At 38.2% G+C, this 27,692-nt stretch overlaps 1 protein-coding gene across 4 annotated transcripts in view; it reads left to right on the top strand.

Moving 5' to 3' along the window:
• Positions 1 to 23,979, top strand: part of EHF (ETS homologous factor) — a 33,997-nt gene extending 10,018 nt beyond the window's left edge. For 3 of the 4 annotated variants that reach the window (XM_075754761.1, XM_010302774.2, XM_075754763.1), the window contains 8 exons: positions 8,800 to 8,899; positions 11,398 to 11,643; positions 11,962 to 12,021; positions 14,484 to 14,552; positions 14,644 to 14,712; positions 17,736 to 17,795; positions 19,546 to 19,741; positions 20,585 to 23,979. In XM_075754761.1, coding sequence (XP_075610876.1) covers positions 8,800 to 8,899; positions 11,398 to 11,643; positions 11,962 to 12,021; positions 14,484 to 14,552; positions 14,644 to 14,712; positions 17,736 to 17,795; positions 19,546 to 19,741; positions 20,585 to 20,684 — 900 coding nt within the window. In that variant the 3' untranslated portion in view covers positions 20,685 to 23,979. Of the gene's footprint in view, positions 1 to 8,327; positions 8,599 to 8,799; positions 8,900 to 11,397; positions 11,644 to 11,961; positions 12,022 to 14,483; positions 14,553 to 14,643; positions 14,713 to 17,735; positions 17,796 to 19,545; positions 19,742 to 20,584 lie in introns of those variants that run through there. The other variant, XM_075754762.1, reaches the window with a different exon arrangement.
• Positions 23,980 to 27,692: the final 3,713 nt, after the last annotated feature.

Genomic DNA, 27,692 nt, shown 5'->3' with positions numbered 1-27,692 from the left:
GTGATCATTTTTAAAATAAACTTCTCCATAAAATACTGGCTGCTGCAGCAGCATATGTCAGAGTCTCTATATCTGAGTGGCTGTTATGTCAGAAACACTTCAGCACCTAATGAGAACCAAACATGAATACAAACACAATTATAATTGTTATTATTGTCATTATTCACTAATAACTGAACAGTCACACATGCTACATTAGCAATATGGAAAGCAATATGCTGTTGGTCTTTAATGCAACGCAAGGAGAAGCTGTCATGGAAGGCAGAGGGAAGTGGTTGGGGAACCAGAGCCAAGGGAAAAGGAGAAGATGTCAGAACATGATGGTAATATTTTGTTAGCTGATGGGGTTCTTGCCTAATTATAGACAGGTGGCTTGTCAAGCTACAGGGGCATCTAGAGTGGGTTTTGGCCATTTGTATATTTAGTGTATTGTAAGCAAAATAAAGGTGTTTAGCAAAAGGAGATTAGGGAGATGAGCTGGCTCCTGCTTAGAGGAAGGATGTACCAGAAAGAGATAGGAAGAACATGAAAGGAGGTATGGAGTTGTTCCATGAGGTGTGGTAGTAAGTGCTGAAACAATAAAGAGCAAAGGCAGTTTTTCCCATTATTGTGTTTTCCAAGACTCTGTATCCCTGAGGCTAGACTGATGAATCTATGGCAAATGATTTCTAAATATTCAGGAAAAATGGCTGACCCAAATTATCATGAACTTGCTGAGGTTGGTGCAGGCAGTAATGAAAGGAGTGCCATATGCCAGTTAAAGCCATCTTTTGCAGCACCAACTCTGAAGAATAAAAAAAAAGAAAAAAGCCTGCTTTTTTTTGCCAGTTTTTAGAGAATATATCTGCTCGTTCCAAATATTCTAAGGATATGTTAATGCAAAAATGACACAAACATTTATCACAAGAAATAAAACTTTTTGTCTTAGGTCTATGACCAGCAATTCCACTAATAATGTACAGATCTGTGCCCAGATCTTCTGCAAGAGGAGAAGGAGATTTTTGACAGTAAAATAAATTGTATTCTTTTTCCATACTCAAAAACTAGTGGCAAGAAGAGGTACATCTAGTGTGAAATGTGACAAGGAAGCATGGATCCCAAACACTGGTTCATTGTTTCCTCTGCTAAAGTAACATAACTACGGGTAAAATTTGCAGAAGTACCAACCCTTGGCAGTTAGCACTGTCAGACCCATTTATGCCTTGAAGACTCTCTGTTCACAGTTGGCCTTCTGTTTGCTTCTGACTTGGAAAACCAACCAATCAAAACCTTTTTTAAATTTTTCCCTTTTATTTTCATTATACTAATGAGTACCTTGAAAATTGCAGTCAGTTCATATGAAGATTGTTGATTGTGAAAAAGGGGGTCAGAGAAAAAACAACCTATGAGACTTTGCATATCATAAAGTAAATTTTCTTTTTTTTTTCATTCATAAAGTGAACTTTGTTCTCTCTCAAAAAGGAAATTGAACTATGGTTTTGTCTTTAAATTACATCGTTAAAAGAGAGATAAGAACCAAACCTAAACCCTGGAGCGGAGGGATAGCTCAGATACAGATCTAGATCCTAACTTTTCTATCCAAGCTTCTCTTTATATATGCAAGATTTTGAAGCATCCATATGAACATGTTAAAACAACCACCACATATGTCTTACAAAAGTTGCCTTGTAGTGCATCATGAAAATCAGATCTTTAGTAATAAAAGACTCCAATCAAGCTTTATTTGATTTTGTTTATCATGATCCTATCTGTAATGTAATGTAGGTAAATGTTAAATGTTCCTTTTCTATTCATCTTTCTTTTTCTCTTCTTTAAGTTTACCTTCGTGCATACATTTAAAATAGAAGGTTCAAACAAAACAAAGGAATTAACCCAACTCTTCCTTTTTTCAAAAGCCCATAGCAGTAAATGATCAAGGTCTCAATGTACTCTCTGAAAACTCACCAAGAGTCAGTTTTGCACAGGCAAAGATAGGTTTATGCATATGAACCCCAGCTGTATACACCAAAAATACAGAAGCATAGGAATGTGCAGTTCAGAGAGGTGTAGAAGGGAAGAAGACTGGCCTCAAAGCTGCAAACCAGAATCCTGAATACAAAGAGTTTTGGATATTATTTAGAAAATTTTCTTATAAAAATGATTCCTTGAACACCACACTCACAATGTGATTCAGTAAACATATTATGTTACTGTGGCCCAAAGGTACATATGATGAACTAAATATGAAATGCATCAAACACTAAGTATGTTATACAACAAATATTGAGTGTGATCATAGTGCTTCTTCATATGAATTTTCTTCAAAGCTTTCAAAGAATTTGGAAACAAATTTTTATGGGGTATGTTTGCAAAGATATTAGCAATGAAGTCTTGAGATTATCATCAGTCAGGCCAAGCTGCACAGACTGTCATCTGAATGGTACCTATGATCTTGCAAGTCATAGCAAAGTGGTCCAAAGTTGAGCTCTCTGTTGTGAAGTGGATCCCTGCTGGGAACCAGCCTGCAGATGAGTTGTTTCTTTTGAGGCTTCTCTTTGCTCCTCAGGCACTAAAACAAATGGATGGAAACAATGAAATGTGTGGTGGTTACATGTGGATCTACATGATCAGAAGAGATCCTAACACACTGCAGAAAAGGTCATATCTGAAAGTGAGCTGTGGCAGGGATGATATCTTATCTGGGAGTTTGGCATAGACACCAAGGATGAACCTGAGACCTTTGCAAAATAGACAGATAGAGATCATAGGACAATCTTAGGGTCAGCCATAAATGTATGTATAGGCACACTGGCTCAGAGTAAGACCCTGGAGCCCTGGTAGTAATGCACATTAAATGAGAGAGGGGGGGGAAAAAAACAAAAATAAAAAACCAAACCAGAAAACCCAAAGCTCATGGTAACACGCAAACAAGCTCTCAACATTCATATATTCAATTTGTGTGCCTGCCCTTACCATCACTGGAGATGTAAAACAGATGGTTGGAATGCAAAGCAGCTAATTGATTGTATACAAGTGCAATGCATTTATGTTTCTGAAATAATTGTATGTGTAAAGCAGGTCCACCTGCTTTGTTGTGCATGTCCTTTGTTTCTGGTGTCTTGAAAACTTGGCCCACTTGGTTGATTTTGATTTTTCAAGAAGCAACTTAAAATACAGATTCTGTTCCTCTGCAGCTGCAGTTACTACCCAGTATCATTTATTTTAGATTGCTGTTAAAGTGTCTGACTGTAATCCAAGGTGCACTAATGATCTAAAATATTTAACATACTCTGTAGATACTTGTTCCATAAACTCCTAGCCCTGAAAAGCAGGGATTGTGTCTTCACTGTGTACATAACATACTTCAAAGAAAATAGGCCCAAGTGAAATCTACATTTGAAGTTCAGCCATGATGGTAAAAGGGGAAAAATGGGGAAGGATCCCATAGGTAAATATGCCAAAAGAGATCCACCCTTTTGGACACGCCAGGAGGAGCTGCACTGAGCTTGTCTCAGCTAGAAGTCACTCAGACTTTGCATAGCTTACGGGTGGAGTCATGAGTTTAATAGTTTCAGTCAGATTTGCCTTAGACATCTTTTTTTGTGTTTTGCATAGAGTACATAGCTTTACAAAACAGAAGACTGTAGGCCCCCTTCTGCTATGGGCTCCACACCCCCTCATATTTGTAATTAATGAGACCCTTAGTTCAGTTCAGTGTTGTAACATAAGTAACTGTACAAATCAATCAGAACAATCACTTGTAGTACTTCAGGATTCACTTGTTTTCTCTATACTGCTTATTCAGCTTTTATACTGTGTTCAGCATTTTTCTGTCATTTAATATGAGCCGTTCTTGAAAGATTTTGGTTCAAAGAAAGGAGAAACTCATTATCTGGATGTTAAGACTCATTGGGTTGAATGTGGAAATGGGGATCAAAGTAATTTATTTTCAGAGCACACCTGTAGTGCAATAAAATAATTTGCACAGAGTGCACTATACAGTGTTCAAGGTTCAAGGATTTGTAAATGTGTTTTTCTGCAATGCTGGATTTACTCCATGGGCAGGCTAGGGCTCCTTGATCTTTCCATCACCGCTGTTTACTCAGAGTGGTCAGGCAGTCAAGGAAGACAAAAAGAACAGAGCAAATTGCCTACTGTTACTGCCAAGTTGCTGGGTTGTGGCTCGGTCAAAGCTCCTCCTGACTCCAGTGAGGGCTTCTGCTAAGAAAAGCCTTCAGGGTTTGGTCTTTGAATACCACCTGATATATTGAATGTAGGCAAAAGACCTTTTTTTGATTATTCTTTTATTAATTCATCACTTCTCATAGGACTCTTTCTAGAACGAATGTTGCTGAACACCAATGCACAACTGTATTTAACCTTGCTGATTGGGTAAAGTGTTATTTGCTTCCTCTCCTAACTGTGCAATGTTCTTAGTGGTGTTATAAGATTATACTCCAGAGACGGCTCCTCTTCAGTGGAAAATAATGGAAATGTGTGTACAGATACCTGCAATGCACACACACAAAAGCTTATGTGTGTATATATAAATTAATATGTGCTTTCATTTCTAATGTACCATGTCTAGTAGAGAAACAGACACAAGATCTTTATATTTTTTTCCAAAATCTCAGCTCAGCTAGAATCCCTTTTTAACTTGGTTTCCTGAGGAAATGATGCTATTGTGGTTATTCTGTCTGTGTGATGGCTTTTGCATTTGGCCTGTAACAATCTTTGAGTCCCATCGCTAAGTTTAATTAAATTTGATATGCGGTAGAAGCCTCAAAGATATGAAGTTCTTACTGGATTAATGAAAACTGGCTTCCAAGTACAGGAGGACAATCTATTAATACTCCATCTGAAAGAAAGAATGAAGTTTGAGCTCACTCCCTTGAGACAATGAGATACTATGAATGCCCCAACCGTGGGAAAAACTTCAATCAGTGCTCACATCTTATTAGACACTAGAGAATCCAACCACAAGATACACATTCATAGGAAACCAGGCTTCATTAGTTCCACTGTTTACTTTGATACATGGCATATGATTAAAAGAAAATAGAACATTTTAAGTGTCCTTCCCCTTGAGGCTTCACACCCTTTAACCGGGTTTGTCTGTACACAAGGAAGATTTGAGGATTGGCCCTAAACTAAAAAAAACCCATACTCCTTCCAATATCCTGACTCAAAATCTTTCCAAGTATGGGATGAGACACTGCTATAAGCATAAATCTGCCATGAACTTGTATCAAAGACAGGCATATACAGGATGAAATGGAGACAATCACAGTTTAGTCTTCATAGGGAAAACATACTTGAGCATGATGCTGTACACTTCCAAGGAAAGGTGTAGAAGTTACGTTAGTGGGACTTCGTATTCACCTTGAACAAAGTGCTAGAAAGATTTCCAAATATGGAACACACTTGCACTAAGATAAAGGAGGTAACTTGACAATTTACAAGTCACCAAAAAAAACAGTTCCTTGAATAGTACATAGAAGTTTGGGAAAGTTTGGGTTAAAGCTAAATCCAGTCCCGTTCCTGTGATTAATGTCGTATTGCAAATTCTTCCTCTCATGGACAATTGTTCTGACAGGTGATAATGGCAATTAATTAAGTTCTTCTGGTTGAGATAACATATATAGTTTTCAAAAATGGGATATATTTATTGATAAATTTATAAAGCAAGTTCCATGCACATTATCTGAAAATACTATCAATGTTGTTTAGGGATACGGTGGAGAGCAATTGTCTGTTAGACTGTGACAGGAAAGAAGAATTTAAAGGAAAATAACTCAAATATGAATCTAGGGAAAAGGCTGTCAGAGTGCTTCTTCTCAGATCTCTAGCGTGCATTGGTTTCGGATTACTGCTGGGGTAGAAAACTATGCAAGACACATGATTTGGTTTATTTAACCATCCATAGCTTCAGTTGCTGAATCAAAGTGTCATAGAATCTTTTGGTTTGGAAATTCAACTGATTAGTTATGAAGAAGGAAAAATGAGAATTTATCCAAACTGAATTTACCCAGGAGCTTGAACACAGAAATCATTTCAGTTTGTATGCACACATTTTCCTGAACACATTTTTATTTGCATGAGTATTAGGCATGAAAATTATGTAGAATTCCAGAAACTGCAGAAGTTGTAGAAGACAAAACCACATAACACAGTACCTGAAATTCTCATATGGCTTCTGAAAATGTGACTTCAGTTCAGTAAGTTGAAATTCAATATTAAGTGCATACTGTAATTTTTTTAAAAGATGTGAATTTACCAAAATAAGTTCCTAAGAGTGTTTGGCTAATTCTCAAGATTTATAGTTTTCCTAGAATGGTTGGTATTCTACCTTACCTCTATTTGATACTGTAATAAGGTCTTTATCATTAATACTTCATTCATTCATTCATTCATTCATACCTAATTGTCTTAAATTATTAAAACCCAAGTTAAATAAATAACTTGATATGCCATCAGTCTCTTAAGTGTATATATTGACCGTCAAACATGCATTATTGCTTGAAAGTTCTTATGTATCAAGTATATGAGATAAATTATACTCATGTTATATGCTGAATATCTTTATAATCAGTGTAATAAATTTAAATGCTTCCTTACACGTTCTCCCTCACAATACTAAAATTGTTTGGCTTTAATAGGGGACTAAAAAATGTCTTCTCTTCTAACTTGCATAAATTTACTGACTGATTTGACAGTCATCTTTTATTTGGCCAGAGTGGGACAACATGTATCTTTCTTAATTGCTAGTATTTTATACCTCCACATGCCTGCTATGAGAAATTAAATTCTCTTTGCTGGTGGTCAGTGAGGCACAGATTGGCTAGGATTAAGAGTGGAAAGCAACTGTTAAAACATTCATAGTTTGATTTTGCCATGCTGTATAGCTAAAAAAAAGGCCCTGAACTAGGTTATACTGTAAAGCACTGTTCCCTGTGATAAATTTCCTAAGGCTTTGGCTTTTTAAGCGATTCTCAGTAACCTCTCCCTCTTTAAATATATATATATCTTGGGGGGAGGAAAGAGAGAGGCTTGTAACTGTTATAAGTTACAAAATTTATTTAAAATTACAGAGAAAAATACCAACCCAAGTTGTTTTCAGGCTGTTCTTTAAAACCAAGGCTGAGAGTATTTCTATTGACTACTTGTCTTCTACCAAAAAGGTTGCTGATATGGTCAGGCTACGCTCTCGATGGAAGTTTTCTCATTGGCCTCAGTGGGTAAACAGCCTAGACCAGTGACTTTTTTACTTTCACAAGTTCATTCTGTATTTCATTCTCTTTTTAATTCCAAGGTGAAGTTTAGCTGCATGCACATGCCATCCTGATGTTTAATGGTTTTGTTTTTACAGACTTTGTGGCTTTCAACTTAGAATATTTTTGAACATGTTTTGGGATTTTTTTCTGTGTGTTTATATAGGAATAACAATCCGAAGACTTTATAACAGTCAACAAATTACTTTCCCAAACTCTTGAAGAATGTCTATGGTTATAATGTATATTTTTAAACTTTGCATCTTCAAACCACTGAAAGATAATGTAAAATATCAAGAATTTTTATACCTTCACTGGAATGATTAAGCATGTGATAAGTGATATTTTTCTAAAATATCAGATAAATGTGGGGGGGGGGGTTTACAGTATAAATAAAATAAAGGACAGTTTTACTCACAGTGCTAATGCTAAGTAGAAAGGAAAATTTGAGTCACTTAAAAGAGGGAATGCTGTCTTGTCACTCAAAAATGCTGTTTCTGTTACAACAATGGCTGTCTCATTTACAAGATCTTTGACCATCTGATTTTTTGGTGTTTATAAATGTATGATCTGTGATATTTGTTACTGAGAAGTGTTATGGACACTGCTGACACAGATCAGATAAGAAACTGGGTCAGCTGACAAGATATTCCCTGCAATATTACCTCCCAGTAGCATTAATATGTGGGTTCTTCTGTGTGAGGGAGTTTCTGAACATGGGTTGTTGTCAACTGTGAAGCTTCATCTGCAATTATTGAAAAGTCTTTTCTATCTCGAAAAGAAAAGAAAAGAAAAGAAAAGAAAAGAAAAGAAAAGAAAAGAAAAGAAAAGAAAAGAAAAGAAAAGAAAAGAAAAGAAAAGAAAATAAAATAAAATAAAAGAAAATAAAATAAAAGAAAATATAAAAGATTAGAAAGGAAAAGAGAAGAAAATAAAAGAGAAGAAAAGAAAAGAAAAGAAAAGAAAAGAAAAGAAAAGAAAAGAAAAGAAAAGAAAATAAAAGAAAAGAAAAGAAAATAAAAGAAAAGAAAAGAAAAGAAAAGAAAAGAAAAGAAAAGAAAAGAAAAGAAAAGAAAAGAAAAGAAAAGAAAAGAAAAGAAAAAGAAAGAAAAGAAAAGAAAAAAGAAAGAAAAGAAGCATGTTTAAACTACATTTCTCTTTAAATTATGAAGAAAAAAAAAGGGGGGGGAAACTATTTAGCATTTCATTTCTCAAAGTTTGGCAGTTTTCCTGTATTTCTCTGTCAGGAGCCTTGTCTTTTCATTCAGCTTCATTTCTGATTACAGATTATTCATTTATGGATGGGCAGCTGTAGAAACTTGCTTCTCGCATATGCAAATCAATCACGGTAATTTTTATCACAAGGAGATTTTGTGGCAGTGGAACAGGGGTTGTGGCAACATGTTGATTTCAATTGTATTGTCTACAAATGGAATTGGCTTCCTCACTTAACCTTCAGTGGATTTTTTTAATTTTTTTCTTTTTTTTTTGACATTTGCCTCTTGGACTAGACATCGTTCACTAAGCCAGCTGTTCAATTCACTTACAGATCATGATTTTGGAAGGAGCTGGCAGAATGAGTATCAATTCCAGCAGCAATCTACTCCACCAGCAGTCTTCCTGGACAGACGGATATTCCACATGCAATGGTAGGAGGAATTTAATGGCTCTGAGCCATGTTTTTTTGGGGGGAGGCAGAAGGAAAGGGGCTACCACACCTTTAAGCATGCACAAGTATTATTTTTCAGTAATACTAATTTACTGGAGTTTCACCTCTGGTAAGAAAAACTTCCATTTGTTACTTTATTTGAAACAACTGAACTCAACACTAAGTTTCTGAAAGTGATTTATTTATGGTTCATTTCCTTAATTAAAATGAATTTGGTGATGTTGAAAGTGCCAAAGTTCCCTCTCCTCAGTCCAGAATTCTTTCTCTCTTACCTTTACCCCTCAGACATTCTCTAAACCAACATTACTCTTCAATGCTAATCACCCCTCCAGCATTCCAGGGAATAGTCTTTTTGTTTCTTTACTGTATTTGCTTTTTCAGCTCAAATTACTAGATAGCTTTCTAATTAGACTGGCATTAGAGCACTAAATAACTTGTGATCTGAAAACTTTTTTTCTTTTTTTTTTTTCTTACTGTTTTCTTATTATATGGCTGTATATGTAAAAATGTTCATATATATTCTCTCTCAGTATAAAAGTATAGACATAGACATATATATCTCTCTATATATAGTGTTCAATATATTTTTGAAATTCTTTTCATCACTCAGTCAATGCGTAAACCTTAAAAATCTAAGCAAACACATACTGTAGTTGTCCTTCTAATCCAAATAATACTGCAACAAAACTTAGAGTGAAAGTTCCCACTCAATGAAGCTCCTGTTCTTTTTCACGTGTAATTTCTAAATACACAAGAATACATAAGCATGCACTTAATAAATGTGCTGAGCTGTCTGTTACAGATTCATGGGGGAAAATGTCCTGGCTGAGTTTCACTTTGCACAGGATTTTGTGAAGGGAAACGGTGGTATCTATTTTCATGTTTCTAGTGAAACTCCTCAGGATTCACTTATGTTTTAGAGAGACAGAAAGCTCAGACCAGCCTCTACAATAATTCACCACTTCACTTCCTTTTACCTAGCTATTCTTTTCTCTCACTAAAGGCTCTCCATTTACATTAGGAGTCCAGTGGCCTCAGAAATACCTTTACCCTTCTGAAATGATGGGAATACATATCAACCTCCTTTTCAGGGAATACTTGATGGCTCCATCAAACCTTTCTTCTCTGACACACTACACTCTTAATCATTACGACACTCATTCTCCAAATCCTTCAACAGCAGAATGAGAAACAGTTCTGCAAACTCCCTAAATTACTGGTGCAGACCTTGTTGGCCAATATTGATAAAGAAACCTAAGTAACTGTGAGGCGTTTTTGTGTTTACCTGGAAACTAACGTTGTGCACTGTATCTCAACCGAAGAGACCTGAGGTCTAGTGGAAATCTAGTGATTTCCTAATATATGCCAATTTTGTTGCGTGTGGTCCTCTAGCAATATCCACTGTTGTCAGTATTTCTCACGGCTGTGTGGGTAATCTTGGGGAGACTGAGAACAAACTGGTACCACATCCTGGAGTGGAGCTACTGTAGAGCTAGGCCGTAGCAGTCTTTCTTCCTCCCGTAATTCAGCCACCTCTGCAATCCTTCGTTCCCTCATCCTTTACCTCTTCATGCACTTGTGAGCATTTTATCATGCTGCCATTTCAGCTTGGCATATTCAATTGTTCTCCTTTTCCAAGGAATAAATTGCACTGAACTCCTTTTGCCAATCCTTATGTGAGGGCAGACCAAAGCAGTCCTGCCTTTGCTCTTATCTTATATAATTATCCTATCCCCATATAAAATTTCTTTCATTTGCATATGTAAATTATTGTTGTACAATGACGTACAACTGAGAGCAGCTTAAAAGATTACCAGGAAAAGATTCAGACATCCTAACAAGAAAATAAGGCAGCTTCTGTAACTAAAAATGTTTTACAACTGCATTCACAAATCACCTTACCTGACTACAGAAAAAATGGGCTTTCATCGGAATGCAAGCTATATTATGAAGCTGTGGGCCATACTGATAGGCTGTGGAGCAATATGAGAGTGCCTTGGTTTTTACTGTTCTTTGATTAAATCACATAATCCATATTCAGTTCTTATCAAATCCTTAATCAAAGAAAACTTCCATGTCACTTTATGAGAATTTTGCAAGGCTTTTCCATAATTTTCTGATCCACTAAAATTATTTTCCCACACAAGGATCAACATACCTTTTCAAAAGTACTTCTGTAAGGGATCTTCCAACAAATAATTTTGGAGAATTGACCCAACACTAATAAATTAATTCCTGCATACTCAATCTGCCAAGAGAGTTGTAATGTAATAATTCCCAGTTTTTAATTGGAAAGCTGAGGCAAAAAAGAATAACAGTGCCTTCTCCAGCAATAGGGACTGAGCTAGTGTTAAGGACTGAGAAAAGAATCTAGATCTGTGGACTGCCAGGGCACGTAATTTAGCTACAGACCCTTCTTGTCATCGACATAATCCCGTGGTGCTAACAGAGACAGTAAATACCTGTTTTCTTTTCCAGTGTCCAGCAGCTTCTATGGAACCCAGTGGCATGAAATACACCCACAGTACTGGACTAAATTTCAAGTCTGGGAGTGGCTGCAGCATCTCCTTGATACCAACCAACTGGATGCCAACTGCATACCTTTCCAAGAGTTTGATATCAACGGGGAACATCTGTGCAGTATGAGCCTGCAGGAATTCACTCAGGCAGCTGGGACAGCAGGGCAACTGCTTTACAGCAACCTTCAGCACCTAAAATGGAATGGTAAACAGATATTAGGCAGAGACGCATGTACAGCGGTCTGAATTCTGGGATCTTCAGAAGTTCCTTACGTTCCCCAGAGACCTACCTGGCAGATCTTATTTGCTATGTTTGCTCTACTGCTTATACCTCATTCACCATATTGCTAAATTGCTTAGATATGACATAAGGCAGAAGTCTGAAGCACCAGGGGAAAGAGTATGTTTCCCACTCCAAAATTAGCCCTCTGGCTCAGCTGTAGCAGTTGCTGGTTGGAGCTAATACCTTTGATTCTTCTGTGCTTGTTGTTATATGTCCTATCTGCCATATGTTTTCTTGCAGGTCAGTGCGGAAGTGACATGTACCAATCTCATAATGTCATTGTGAAGACAGAGCAAACAGGTGAGTAACAGTCAGGTAACTTGTCTTTTGATGGCGAAAAAAAAGGGAAACTGTCCGTTCCAAGAGAGAGAGATCAAAATGGCATTAAATAAAATGGAAAGTGTATCATGCAGAATAAAAGAAGCAACACAAATATCAGACAATGTCTACTTTTTGAAGTTTCAGGTAGTACCACCACATCTTAGTTTGCATGCGGCCATGTTTCCTGGGAGATCTCTGCAGTATCAGCAGTCTATATTGATGTTCAGAGTTGGAAAACTTTGTAGTACTCAGCAAGTGCAGCTTTGTAGAGGACTTCATTCTATGCTTCTTTTAGCAGATTTCAAAACAACTATTTTCACAGTATTCTCAGTTTAAAAAAAAAAAAAAGAGAAAAATATTTTGTGTGAAGTGCTATTAATGTTTGAAACATGAGAAAATGTCCAAACAAAACTATTTTGAGAGAAAAAAATCTTACATTTCAATTTCTTCCCATTTCGATGAAACTCAGTATTTTGGTTTGACCAAATCTGCATTTTTCCTGTGGAAGTTTTTTTCCAGTGTGTTCATAGCTAGATGAACACAGGCCACCTCCCAAAAATGCACCATATGTAACTTCCTTTCCTAACAGGACTTTGTTTCACCAAGAAAAAAACTTCAGCTTGATTCAATACTCTTCTTCAGGCATGATTATTTTTCTGGTTCCTTTGCCAGAGCACCTCTGTCTATATCCAAACAGTCTCTATCCCACTAGTCCCAGCCTCTTTGTATGTGGATGTGTTCATGACCCATGTTTTAACATCTCCTGGCAGAACACATATGGATTCATAGTGTGTGATGTCTCCAACAAATACTGCCAGCCTGTTTATTCAGCTAACCCAAAGGAGCCCACCCTCTCCAGCCAGGGACACTATTCACCTTCTCCTTGCAGCTGGCAAGCATTGCAATCTGCAATCCACTCCTTGCCTGTGCCAACACAGTGCAGGTGATGCGCATGCAGCAGCCTTGATGTTTGCCATGTAGGAAACTATAGTAATCCTAGTAAGGACCGAGTAAGTCCTGATTTATGAGATGTCAGTATAATATTCGTTCCTCCTCTCACTAAAGATACACAGTGCAGTGCAAAGTATCTCAGCTGCACATCATGGAAAGGTCAAAGCCCAGGACTATGGTTCTCCTAGCTGTGCTGAATCAGGAACGGCATGGTGGGGCGCTGGTGATGCCAACCATGGGGTGTGGGAGTGGGTTTAGTTTCTGCATGGGGAGGAGCAGGTGGTGTGAATTGGGGCTGCTGGAGAAGGGACTCCTTGTGAGCCAGCAGGGACAGGGTTGGTGGTTTAGAAGGAAAGCCTGCCTCATCCTAGTAGATCGTCGCAGTTGTAAAGACATGAGTACTGAAGAAGTCCAAACGGGACTACAAACTGTCTCCCCATGTTCTGGCTAGGTAAGACCTGTTTTCAGATGCAACATTAGGCAGATCAGGTGTCCAAGCAAGCCAAGGGTGTGTGCTATTGTAGGAACACAAGCTCTGGGTGCCCAAACACGCAGTTATTACTTAGCATGCCTGCTAAATTCCTATGTCATAAGTGGTAACTCAGCCAAAAGTGATGATTTAGGTATAACTCATATTTGGTTTGGTTTGGGTTTGGGTTTTTTTGTGGTTTTTTGGTGGGTTTTTTTATTTCATTTATATGAACTTGAAAAAAAATAAAGTAAAACTTAGATTTGAACTTTACATCTCATCCATTCTGACCTGTATTCAAAAGAAAAAAAGATTTTTTTAAAGGCTACTCATCTCAAAAATGCACTGTGACGAGACTAATTTCCTGATCAATGTACAGGTCATAAAGGCAATACTTCTGCTTATATTGATTCATCTGACCAAAAGGTCACTAAAAATTATTCCTCTTTAATCATGAAGGTGGTTTTTAGGTTAAGGATGGGGACTCGACATGCCTGGAATAAAATGGCCCTTCATCTAGGCTTTGATGTTTATCACTATGTGCTTAAACATAAAGATCTGTTTCAGAGGGAACTTTTGAGTTCGGCCATTATAGAAATAAATACTCATTATAAGCATCCTCCTGTTTTACTAAATATTTGAGAACACTTTCATCTCTATGGCACTGTCATAATCACCAGGGCTGAGAATTCAGGACTGGATTGGGTAGAATTAGAGTTGATCTGGCATAGAAAACCTCCTTCAGGGGCATAAAAGATATATTAGCCAGGAAAAGGAAGAGCTTACTACATTATATCTAAAAGTCAGTGCTTTGTGTAAGTACATTTGCCTGAGTATGCAAAACCCTGTTCCATAATTTGAGTGAAAGGAAATAAATTTGTGCATAGCCCCTTTACTACTTGGATCCCTTCACAACTCTTCTTTTTGCACATTTCTTGTTCCCTCAGTGCTCAGTATTCACCTCTGTGCTAAAAGATGTTCTTTTAGTGATCTGATTTTCCTTTTGGTCCTTTACCTTTAGATCCATCATTAATGGTGTCCTGGAAAGAAGAGAATTATCTATACGACAGTGGCTATGGTAGCACAGTAGGTAACTAACATCACAATACTTCATGCATTTCTGAGATGGTTTTATTGTTGTCTGAGGCTATTACTTTAAATGTATTCTTTTTAATTCCCAGAGCTCTTGGACAGTAAAACATTCTGTCGTGCTCAGATTTCCATGACGACACCTAGTCACCAGCCTCCTGGTAAGGAACTTGCAATTATATTGTTAATTGTTTGTCACTTGTCTCAGAGCTACTGACGTATAAAAGTCACTGTGGTCTTCTGTTGTAGGATTCAGTCTGAGCCTCCAGTAATTTTAAACCAAGCAATACTGATTCTGACAGCTCTTTTAGCTACTATTATTACAATAGCTTGCTTTAAAGAAATGCTTCTCTCTTCTCTCTAAGACAAAGAAGATCAAATAATCTGCAATCTCCACTTATCTTTTAAAGTGACTGACTGAAAGGGAAAGATGTTAGTGTCAGAGAGACGAGACATTCCAGCTCTACCACACTTTTCTGTGGTGTAGCTAGGTACAGGCAAGTAAGTGGCATGTTCCTCCCCAGAAGTGGCTGCGTTTCCCTAGTGAGCCAGTCAGCCATGCTGAGTAGGTTACTAGGATTTGGGCTGGGTTTGGGGTCTGCCTGGGGGAGCCGTAGGGCAGGCACCAAGCCCTATGTCCAACTCCACCAGCAGAAGGGCTTCCTGCTGGAGCCCATCTCAGCTGATAGCAGGGCAGGCACCACACACCTCTTCACCTCTCCACAGTGCTTCCATGAGGCAGAGATACAATCTGCCTACTAAAGGGCAAGAGAAAGAGCAAACCTATTTGCCATAGTGCCTGGTGAAAGTACAGTCTGGACAAACATGTCGGGGCACTGTGTAGGCCATGTCATGGAGGCAGGCACAAGGGATGGAGGTGAGAAAGCAAGGCAGTGGGAAAAGAGGAGAGCAGAGATGGCAGGGGAACAAGAAAGGGGGAAGAAGGAAAGGCAGGTCCTTCTTAGGAGGCTGTTAAGCAAACAGACCTGAGGGAAAAAGCAATGGAAGTCATGGGAGGATAAGAAAGGAAGGCACACTGCTGTAGATGCAGCCTCACAGGCGCTGTCTCTGCACTGGGGGCAGCCCTGTGCCTCTGCACGTGGGTGGCAGTCACAGCCTCTGTGCCTGCCCGTTCGCTGAATCCCCCAGTGTCCCAGCACAGCTGGACTTGCCAAGTGACATACTGTTTAAACTAATGCACTCAGCAATAAATAAAATAAGAGAGAAAACCTGACCAGAAGAAGAAAACCACCAAACCTTAAAAATCCCCAACCAAACACTCTGTTTGCTTCCTCTGCCGCCTCCACCCACTTTCACAAGATGGCTACCAGGATTTTGGAGCTCTCCAACAGGACTGGGGACATGTCAAGATCCTGGCACAGTGTGTTTACATGCTGACTGCTTAAGCCTAGAGCTAGGGTGGCACGCCAAGGGCACAGCCTCCTGTAAAAACTAAATTTGTATATCCCGTAAAAAATGGCTCATTCCTGAATCATATGCAAATACTCTGCAACCTTTTGTCAAAAGTTTTGCAAGACAGCTTTGTTGAAACTGCATCATAACTCTTTTCATCTGTCAGGCCCCAGCCTCCTAACATGGCATGTTTGAAACTGGTCTCCACATAGGAGCAGAGGCAGAGCAGGAGGCTATTTACACAGCTGAAATCCAGAATAAATCACTAGCTAGGCAGAAGGCAACTGAACTTCCAAGAATAAATCTCCAGCTAAGTGACGCATAACAAGCATTTGCAAGTGAATTGTGGGATTTTAAAATGAGAAGGATTTATTTAAGAGGGCAAATAAAGGACTGGGTCCTGATGTCCTTGCCTGGAGTTCCCACAGACTTTTAATAACATCAGGGGAATCATAATCTGAGGAAAGGCAGTGAAATAACCCTCATTTTACTTTTTCCCCCCAAGCTGAGTGAAGTTCAGGCTAGTTCCTGCTCTTTGAGGCAAAATGACTCAGAGTATGTTTGCTGCTTGGGGGTCAAGGACAATTATATCAGGCTCAGAATAGTGGAGGTTAAGCTTATCCTCACTGATCTGTTCAGTTTATGTTTCCAGTTATGTATGAATAAAACAAGTATGTGAATAGCTTTGCATCTACCTTTTCACATGCAGTTATTGCAGTTGCTTGGGCAAATCCAGCAAGTTTCTATGCAAATGAATATTTCCTGTGAGTCATTTTCCCATGCAAATGCCCAGTTTCCATGAAAAGTATGATAATCGTGCATTCACAGAAGCTGGGAAAACGTGCGTGGGACCTTAAGCTTTGCTTTATGGAATTCAGGCATGAAGTATGCTGAAAAGCAAAAACAGAGGGGGCTCCCTCTCAGGACTATCCCACAGATTTTTGCAAGACTTACAGTGATCAAATGAAAGCTATTCATTAATGACAAGAGCAGAGCCAGGCTGCGGTGGTTTGAGGGTGGGAGGGTTGAACGTGCAGACTGTGAGGTAGGTTACAGTCATGAACAGACGGAACTTTTCTTTTTCTTAATTTCTGAAGAACCACTTGTGCCAGAAACCCTATTCCTCTGCTGACTTGCTGCAGGTGATAAAGTACCATAGATGAGAAATAGCTTGTTTCTATGGCTCTGAGCCACGGAACAATATATGTATGTCCAGCTGCCAAAAACTCCTACTAGCACAGCCCCATTCCCCCACCCAGCACCCCCCTCAAACAATAATGAGTTGCCAGTTCATTATGTTTTTGTCAAGTAGGTGTTCTGTGCACTGGTACCAATGCATACATTTTGCATTAGATCATCTCTGTGGAAACAAATAAGCCCCCAAAGACACATGCTTCTGCAAAGACTAAGACATAATGGGACAATTCAGGATTCCTTTTATAGACATGATCATCTTATTTTTCTCTCTCTCGCTCTCTCACATAACATGAGGAGAGGTATTTGTTAATCAAATTTAGGTTTCAAAAGCCAAATGTTTACCTCTGCATTCATTCTTTATTCATCAATGATCTCTTTGTGAGGTGTGCTGACTAACATACAGTACAGAAAACAAAACTCTCCCCCTTCCTCCTCACTTAGATTACCTTCTGAAAAGTGATTATCATCAAAAGAGTTATTCATACTTTTTTGTGGTTTTATTTCTTTCAACCTGCTAATCAATGGAAAGCCTTTAATCAAATTTACAAATAGGCTTCATTTTCCTTCTCTGCAGGTTCTTCAGATGTGAAAAAATCACAAGATCATACCCCAAAGTCCCACACCAAGAAGCACAGTAAGTTGACATCCGTGTTTACAATGGTTGGTTGATCGAAGGAAAATAAACACATTAAAAGAAAATTCCTTTTGGGATGGAAAATTAAGCATTTTGAAAAACTGATTAGATTATTATCATGATTGAATCCTCCAAGGATATGACTGTTTCTAGTACTGTTTGCTTTTGTTACTTTTGACTCAGTATTGTTATACTTTTCAAATTGTTTTTATCTGTGAGGGAAACAACCAGAAACCAGTTGCCTCTGCCCTATGTTGAGCTGGGCTGGTGGACTGGAGTAAAGAAATGATGAAGGAGACCCAGGATTAAATCAGGAAGATCTGTGTGTGGGCATGGCTATGCTCATGGGCATGCCTGCCAGGTGCAGCGTACACCAGAGACCCTGCTCAGCATCTTCTTGCAGAACTTCTCATGCACAGTGCCACGAGCAAGCACCTGCCCCTCAATCCTGCCACCTTCTTCTCCTCTGATATGACAGTCTTTCCACTCCCCTCCTCTGATTTTTCTGCTAGTTTTGATTCAACCTGACTCTGACGACAAGATTACCATTATTGTGATTTCTGGACATAGTTCCATTAATGTACTTTACTGAGATTTTTATGCTGAAAATACCTTGTGTATGTCTTTTGCGTCCTGTGTCATTCCCTGTTTATAACAGAAAACCTTAATATTGGTCATTCAATGCATTTTGTAATATTTGATTTCATCCTGCTTCAAAATGGTCTCCAGATTATCTGTCTCTTCCTGACACCTCTTCTGACCCTGCTCTGTGACTTTGCCCAACAAGAAATCCTGAACTTTTTATCTGCACATAGATACTTCGTTTCTTTTTTTGTGTGCATATGAGGGTTGCTAATGAACAGATTAGATAGGACTGGTCTGAAGACAGACCTGTGTGGAACTGAGGTCACTTGTTTTGTTCAGCTTGGAGAAGAGAAGGCTAATGGGTAGCCACATCACAGTCTACAACTTCCTCAAGGAAGGCAGTGGAGGGGAAGGTGCTGATTTCCTCTCTCTGGTTACCAATGACAGGACATGAGGAAATGGAATGAAGCTGTATCAGAGGAAAGTCAAACTGGACATTAGGAAAAGGTTCTTCACTGAGAGGGTGGTCAGTCACTGGAACAGGCTCACCAGGGAAGTAGTCAGAGCACCAAGCCTGTAAGAGTTCAAGGAGCATCTGGACGAAGCTCTGACTTCTTTAAGTCTACCTAAGAGGACTGGGACCAAATACACATTGATGTGGAACAGCATTTCACCTCCTTTGCCTTCTGTCTGTCTTTTAAATGTGTGGAGATTCAGGGCCTGCTTCACAATTATCTTGGCTGTTTCACATACGGTGTCAGGTTACATGCCATACTGTAGAAGAATATCAGTAAAAAAGGGCAAATGAGATGAGGGGAAGACTTAAACATGTTACCTTCAGTGCAGAAACAGTGCCAAAGGCAGAAGGAAGCAGTGGGTGGTTTGGACTCTGCTTCCCCTGGTTGCTGGAGCTCCTACCTGCCTGCCACAGAGCTCGGACTGCTGAAAGCTGACACTCGCCTTCAGCCTCAGTGTAAAGCCTGCCCACCTTTTTTGCCTACAAGTTTCTGAGGTGGGGGTCCTGTGCTCCAGTAACTATGGCCTGTCCCTACCAAGTGGTCACTATCTGTAGATGACATACTGTAAGAGCATGACATAAAAATGGCAAGCATAGCTCAGAGAGCTCTTTAGACACTCCTTCCTCCTGCCCCCTTTCCTCTTTCAGACCCTCGAGGAACTCATCTTTGGGAATTTATTCGAGATATTCTTCTCAGTCCTGAGAAAAACCCAGGATTAATCAAGTGGGAAGACCGATCAGAAGGTGTCTTCAGATTTTTAAAATCCGAAGCTGTGGCTCAGCTATGGGGAAAGAAGAAGAACAACAGCAGCATGACTTACGAGAAACTCAGTCGGGCTATGAGGTGAGCTGAGATGTTGCTGCAGAAGACTGGGGCACATAAAAAGACAATCTATCTGAATGGAGAATCTAGCTGACTTTTTAAAATTGTCAGCAGCACCAGTTGCTTTCTTTGACAGCTGAGTCTCTCCCACTAATTTTGAGATTGTAACATTATGTTCTTTCTCTTTTCTTTCCTCTCCTGTTTCTGTATACTATAATATATATAACATAGATATATGTTATATATATAATATAAATTCTGTTGTTGTCCACCCAAACAAACAATGTAGTAAGGAAACATAGTTGTACCAAACTGAAAATTCACATGCTACTGAACTGGGAATGCTTAAATGGCCCAGTAAAGGCAAGAGACCTTGCTATTTCCAGCAATGTTCAGAAACTAGAATACACTCACCCATCATCTTAAAATAAGTTTACAAATTCTGTGTGAGGATTTTCTTTGCTATTTGCTTTAACATTTTTAGCATTTTTCCATAATCTATGAAAGTTCAAAATGTATTTTTAAGTGGAACTTGAGATTCTTTCTTGGTCTGATTTCAGATCCTGGCTTATCTGGAAAAAAACTCCATGAAATCACTTAAGAGTGTGTGATAAATATGGCAATATGCTATGACCTGAATTCAAAGGTGAAATTCAAACTCAGAAGATAATTAATATAAAGTAAAAAGAAGACATCAATTTTTTCTTTTCTTTCAGTTATAACAATGTTAGGTATTTTATATATATATCTCAATAGAAAATAAAGACTTTCCAGCTAGCTCTGGGGTTGCCTAGTTGGCAGTGGCCTTTTAGGACCGTAAGTAAACTTAATCTTAAATATTTTTCTATGTTTTTATTTTAACAGATACTATTATAAAAGAGAAATCCTGGAGCGTGTGGATGGTCGGAGATTAGTATATAAATTTGGAAAGAATGCCCGTGGCTGGAGAGAAAATGAGAATTAAATATGTCAAGAAATAACATTAAAAACACCTGGATGTAAATATTCAAAGACTATTTTCATATATTTATGTACCAAACTGCGATGAAAAACCAATTCTACTTATGTTGGGAAGAAGGAACATTATCATTATTGGTATTAAAATTATTTTATTTGAAGTATGTCCTGTATGGGGAAAAAATGTACACAGTTTTCTGTGATATGATAACATTATAGAATGATGATTATTTTTCCCTTCTTGTGAAGTTTTTCTCTTTCTTTTTAAATCATACAGGCATAATGTGATTTATGACAATGCTGTGAGTCATGCAAAGAAAGGGAAGGAGCAAAATACTAGGGCATTTAGGGAGTATGATAATCCACTGTGGAAGGCAACTGTAAGTAGAGGAAATAGTAAAGCATCTCTGAGCCAAGTAGTCTTCCATAGTCAGCTGGTTTATAGCTTTCACTGGCCAATATCACTTGTTCCTTCCATCCTCTGATGTCTGAGTGTTTTAACACTTTGCTGGCTTCCAGTTGCTTTTGTTGAGTCAGACTGTGGGCTCCTTTTCAGTTACTTATCCCAGCCACAGAGAGCAGTGACTCTGCGAGGTGGGTGTCAGCATTCATTTGGAGAACCCATACTACCTCCACCGCTGGGACCTTCTTTTGTAAGCAGAAGTTTAGGACCTGACCTTGCCTGGTACTAAGTATCCTCCCTAATCTCCAAAGGGCATTCAACTCATCCCAGGAAAAGGGCTATTTGTTTTTCACTAACAACTGTGAGATGAACTGCAGGAAGAGTGTCAATTTCAGAAGCTATTGAAGGAAGATAATTGTTTTCTGACTGGGCAAACTTACTAAAAAGCACCAGTTTCCCAGTAGAAATATTAATAGTCCTCCCACCCTCTCATATTCCTTATTAAAGCATTCAAATCTATGCTATATGAAGCAGTGAGGAGATGGGCAAGCAGAACATATATTAATCCCATGGCATGAGGGAGCAGTCTCCCCAGTTCCTTCAAGTCAAATGGTCCTCCTAGCAAGTCAAGTGTCACTTGAACAGATACTTTCAAAAAACCTTTGAGAAATGCAAAGCTCCGTTGCATGTAAAATATTAGTTCCCTTTGCTTTTCTCAAGTCTAACTCTATATTGTATTTGTATTTGTCATCTGTGCTTGGGATTCTTAGTCGGAGAAAAAAACATCAACATAAGGACACTGAGATTTTGGGGACACTCAGATCTGGGTCAGTATTTTGGGCTCATCTCTAGCAATGCTATACAGAGACTGAACGTTCATCGGGGAAATAAAAACTAGAGGAGGCAGCACTTTACCAGGTCTCTAAGTACATGAGATGTGGGAGTTGAGAAACAGGATCTTCTTGGTGATGTTAACAGAGGTGAAACCAAGATCAATTCCAACTCACTTTTTCAGGGATGGGGAATTTGGAAAACAATAACAGGGGCTGAGAAGTCCAGGACAAACAAACAAAAACAAAACAAAAAAAAATTAAGAGTATTATATCCATCCAATATCCATGTCCTCAGGTGTCCCCTGGATTTGAATCCATATTAGCTTGAAATGCAGCAAGGTGCAGCTGGAGATTGTAGGGTATTCCATTTTTTGTTTGTCTTAAAAGGAAATAGAGATGAAACCAAGAGACAACAGGGTATCAAATGTGCTTAGCAACAATTTGTAGGCAAACATGAGAGCCTAACTCATTATCTACACATGTAGGGCATGTCAAACAATAACACCACCTCCTACACTGTGTATGCCAGAGCTGTCACCATCAATTACCCATACATGACAATTTTTACTTTTCATAACCTGGGTGGAGAGAGATTCCTCTTATTTACAAATCAAATAATAAGCCTCTGTACTTCAAAGAATATTTTTCTTTTCTTTCAGTCTCTTTTTTTTTTTTTTTTACTGACTGTGCTAGCCTTGCTTGCTTTTGCGCAACTCAATAATTTCATTTTTTTAGCTTGATTAGCTACATTCCACTTCTTTTACCATCATTTTGTAGTTCATGTAACAAGAACCAGGCCACCAGGTGAGGAGAGCACCTTCACTTTGCTCCAAAGACTGTTCCTTTCTCCCACCTCACAGTCCTTTGCCCCATGCTTTTCACCGTCTCCCCTTCCCTGCCCCCCCGTTCCACACTTTGGGTGAAAATCCGAAATCAGTGGTATCATCGCAAATCCACAATACTGTTGTACCTTATCTCAGGTTAACAAACATCTTACAGCAACTGACTGCAATATCTTCATAAAGCTGCCTTCTACCAGATCTCTCATCAAACTTCTTGGGAGATAAAATGAACTTGTGATATACACGTGTCACCACTTGGTTACCGAGCAGCAGCTAAACCTGTTTTTAAAGGTTTTGAAATATAAAGCTTTATTTAGAAGTGTACTGTATAAATCTAGACAGTGATTTGCATTGGAGTGCAGTATAAATGCCAGTCTTCCACTAGCACGTATTTTGGTACATGGAAATCGTGCAAGTTTCTATTCCCACTCTGCAGAACTTTTCAGACTAGGTACTTGTCATTCAACATTACAATAGCACAAAGTTGGAATAGAAGCCAGCCAACATTTACTCTGTTTTACAAATATATTAACCTTTGCCTAAGACAAACACAAAGGACTGTTTAAAACTACAGTTCTTGCCAAGGACAGATGTGACAAACCAAAGGGAGTCTTTTTACCAGACCTAAGCAAATGGAGAAAATGAAGAGATGAATGTTTATGTAAATTACTATTTAAACAAAAAAAGCATTTCTGATTGCTCTTTTATTTTATATTTCAGAGGCTGAGCAATCATATTTTTAGATGTATCCTTTAAGTTAGCAGCTGCTGAACTGGTAGCACCATGTGTATAGATTTTTATTGTACCATAATTTTTCATATGTATAAAGCTCTAAATAGGAAAGTATATTATATTTATATAGTTACATGCAAATCACAATGTCAAAGGTGTTGGCACGAGCACTCTCAAACTATATTTTCTGCACAAAACTAGAGCAACTTACTCTAAAAACATCCTGAGAAATTGTATGTAGACTGGTGAACTACATAGACATTAAAATGTTTAGTTACATTTTCTTCTTTCTTTCTGTAGCACATTGCATAACACTGCTTGCTTCTCACAGCATCATCTTCAATGTATACGTGTGGATAGAAATCCACGTTAGATATTTCACTATTGCCATTGTAAATCTCAGCTTGGAGACTATGTATCACAAAATGGTTCTAAAGACTGTTTCTATTTTTGTGGATATGACATAAATTCAAATAAAATTCATGAAAGAAATTTTCTGATGAATGTTTATCTTCACTTGTTTGTGTCTTGAGATTGGAAATGACTAATATGAATTCTTTTAATATTGGAGAATATTTCAATATTGGCAAAAGGACTGATGTAACTACCACAAAATCCGATACCTTAAATTTACTAATATGCTGAATAGCCTATCTATTGTGAAGATACTGGATTTCCAAACCTGTTTTATGTCTCACAGGCCTTGCTGGAATACTCAGTTATGTCAACACAGCTAGATTGCCTTTCTTGTTTGGCTGCTAAACTTTACAAAGGTCTTAATTCAGCTCTGATTTAACTTCAAGGTATTTTGAAATGTGTGTAAAGGATAGGCTGATTAAGGATACCATTACTCACACTGAGAATTTCCTATACTGAATCAAAGCAGCTAAAACTATGAAATCCTGTCTTTTGTATTATTTTTCCATCTTAGTGGTGGCTACAAAAACACTGAATGAACAAAGAGAACATCTCTCCTAATTTGGTTTGCAGCTTGAGGAAAAAAAGTGAAAACTCTTATAATTAAGAGAAAGTCAAAGTAAGCCCACATGGCATTTACACTCAGGCCGGGGGGGGGGCTGTGGCTGTATCAGTATGGTGTGAGAGTACAGTGCATGGACCTGCAACGAGCCAACATGTAGCACCTGCTGCTGCCTCGGTTGGCATCCTGAGCTGATTGATTGGCAGCATGGGGCACCATGGCGGTGCAGTGCAGCATGCCTGCTGCAGCAGCCTGTGCTTGTTGCTGTGCCAGCATGTCTGGAGTTGGGTTTGAATCTCAAACCCAGAGCTTCACTGCAATGGGACAAATCATGCTGTCATGCTCTATAATCTGCAAATGTGCTTAATTTTAAGCAAGTGCGTGATTCCACTGCATTTGAAATTATGTATGTGGATGTGTGAGGATGGTGACTGTATATGTTCAGTCTATATTGAATCAGCCTATATTCCAACCCAGAATTTCAAGGGGCTCCAAAATTATGTCCAGCTAAGTAGAAGAATATGTTTGAATTTTAAACACAGGTACAACCCCAATGTTTAGTATGCAAAATCAGGCCAGTGCCCTGAAAGGGTTGTCATAGTTTGGCTTGGAGTCATAAGCCAGGTTTCAAAAGGAATGGGAACTAGATTTCAAGCAAGTACAGACTGAGTTTTTAAAAAAACAGCTAGTTTTCTAGTAAATTGTCAGGCCTTTTGTTTCAAGCAAGCTGAGGCCAATATTTGAGACAGAGACGAATGAGACTATTGCTTGGAAACATGCAATTAAAAGCACACTTAAAACCCCCCAAACTCTTCTTTGGTTGTGACTTAAAATCAAGCAAAACTTCAGCTTTCAGCTGCATTCTGAGGCCATACAAAATAAAAAATCAAGGCAAAATTCAGAGTGTGCAAATCCTACATAAATTGAGAATAAGTAAGAGGAGTATTGTAAACAGAGTCTACCAAGCTACATCTAAACCTGTTACAAATTTGTGGGCATGTCTGCATCAAGGACAAGTGAGAATTGCTTCAGATAAATGAAATCTGGTACTGAAGAAAGATTAGCAATTAAGCCTTACCAATACTAATAGCTTCCAAGAAGTGTTAAGTGGGATAATTACAATAATTTGAAAGATAAATTATCTAGCTGGGTTTTAGCATTTGCTCCTTTGCACAGATGGAGTTTTGCACAATGCAGTCTAAGTCCTGAGTTTTGTGCCAGTCAAGAATTTCCTCTGACAACTACTCTTGGTGCCTTTCCCCAGATATTTAGTTTCTTCAGTCACCTCACTCTGTTTCAACACATGAAAATGTTAGAGAAAATAATAAGGAAGAAAAAAAAAGCGGGAGAAAGAGACAGAGTAGATGGCCAGGTCTTCCTGCACCAAACAGTTCTGTGTGAAAATACAAAGGCTGTATGCACAAAAAAAAGTTGATGACATCCAAGTTGGTCTATTTATAGTCTTTCCATCAGAGGTTGGTTGCAAAAAATTAAACATAAATTAGCCTTTACAAGTCTAATTATAACTGTAAGGAGAACAAGAAATTAGAGCAATATGCCTATGGGCACTGCATAATCTTGTAAGCTTAAAAAAATACTCAGTTATGAAAGTAAAATGACTGAAACACTATTTCTGCTGAATCATTTCCCCCCTCTGTCTTCAGAATGGTATGATATTCTCCTTTGCTTTCATCTCATTTTGAATTTTTAACAATAAGATTCAGTCTCAACACAGGGAATGAAGAGGGACATGGATGATCTGTAATGTTGTAGCAGGTGTAGAAAAACAAACAGGCAAACTATAGCTTCTTCTTCCTAAGCTTTTTGGTTCCTTATTTAGCATTTATACTGTTCCTGGGAACAAGGTGTGAGGTTGGGGATAAATTTAGTCTAAATATGTAATGTCACTAAAATAAAAAGAAAAAATAAAACTATTTTTAAGATTGCAGAAGTTTCTTTTTCTACAACTGAGATTCTAATGCACCTACCCCAATCAGTTACTATACCATGTAGTATAATTTTTCTTGAGACGTGACTGTTAACTTGAACAGCTAAATCTGTTTTAAAAGGGCCAATAGTTTCTGTGAGAAATTTGAAATACGCTCAAGTATTTGCATTTTAATTTAAGTAACCCTGTATTGTTTCTTCAGGAAAAGCCTAACAGCAAGATATATTTTACAAGAGTATTTTCATTTTCGAAAGCTCTCACTGGCAAATTTTGCTACTGAAAACCAGATTTCCAGCATATCAGTAAAATAGGCAACACAAAATAAATCAGGAGACTTTTTTTACCATTTTATTTTTAACTTTTGAAAAAAGGTTATGCAGTAACCTTCCTTCTATCATTTTGTTTCTATCTTTTACCTTACATTGTTGCACCAGCACTAAATCTGATTTAATGAATAGATTCACCCTTTAAAAAATATTTTGTATTTTTTATATCCTATGGAGCAGGTGAAGACACAGGGAATTTTTAGCTAATGACAGCACCTGTTGAATGTCTTTCTCTGTAAAGTAGACACATACATTTGGGACATATGCATGGCAACATACCCTGGATGGGATGTTCCCACAGGAACTGGCTTGACTAAATCTCTTAAAGAAACTGTTACATTAATACAATTTCACCAAATATCTGTTAAGCAAACCATTCAGTAATGATAATGTAAATTCAAACGTGGTGAGAAACCTCAAAAGCAAACAGACTGTCAAAGCTCCAAGAGGAGCGCAGGTGACAGTTTTGTACTTCTCCAGTTACTCACCTGTTTTTAGAAGTTACAAAGATAAACACAACGTTCTGAACAACTTTAATCACAAGGCTCGAGACTGTATGAAAATCCCGTGCTCACTATGCTGGCATCAGTAGCTCAGCATTCAGCTGCCCCTCACTGGAAACTTTGTTACGGTTTGAGGTTTTTCTAGGAGAACCCTATTAATGAATATTTGTATACAAATCACCTGCACCTGGCAGTTGGAACTATATTTTGCTTAAAGGATTATGGTTCACAGCAGATCTGACATAAGCAATCATATTTTTTCATTAAAATTTAACTAATTAAGGTTCTGCCCCAGGAATTTTACATCCTGATGGATCATTGCTACCTTGCCTACCTTCCTTTCTACCACAGAACCTCCATCACATTTCACTGTCATGCCCGATGCATGCCCCTAATATCTATTTGACATAAATATTTGATCTAAAGTGCTCCTTTGAATGCTAGATGAA

Source organism: Balearica regulorum, chromosome 5 (assembly GCF_011004875.1).
Source record: "Balearica regulorum gibbericeps isolate bBalReg1 chromosome 5, bBalReg1.pri, whole genome shotgun sequence".
NCBI lineage: Eukaryota > Metazoa > Chordata > Aves > Gruiformes > Gruidae > Balearica > Balearica regulorum.
Note: the sequence above shows the minus strand (reverse complement) of the source record. Positions and strands in the feature narration are given on the sequence as shown.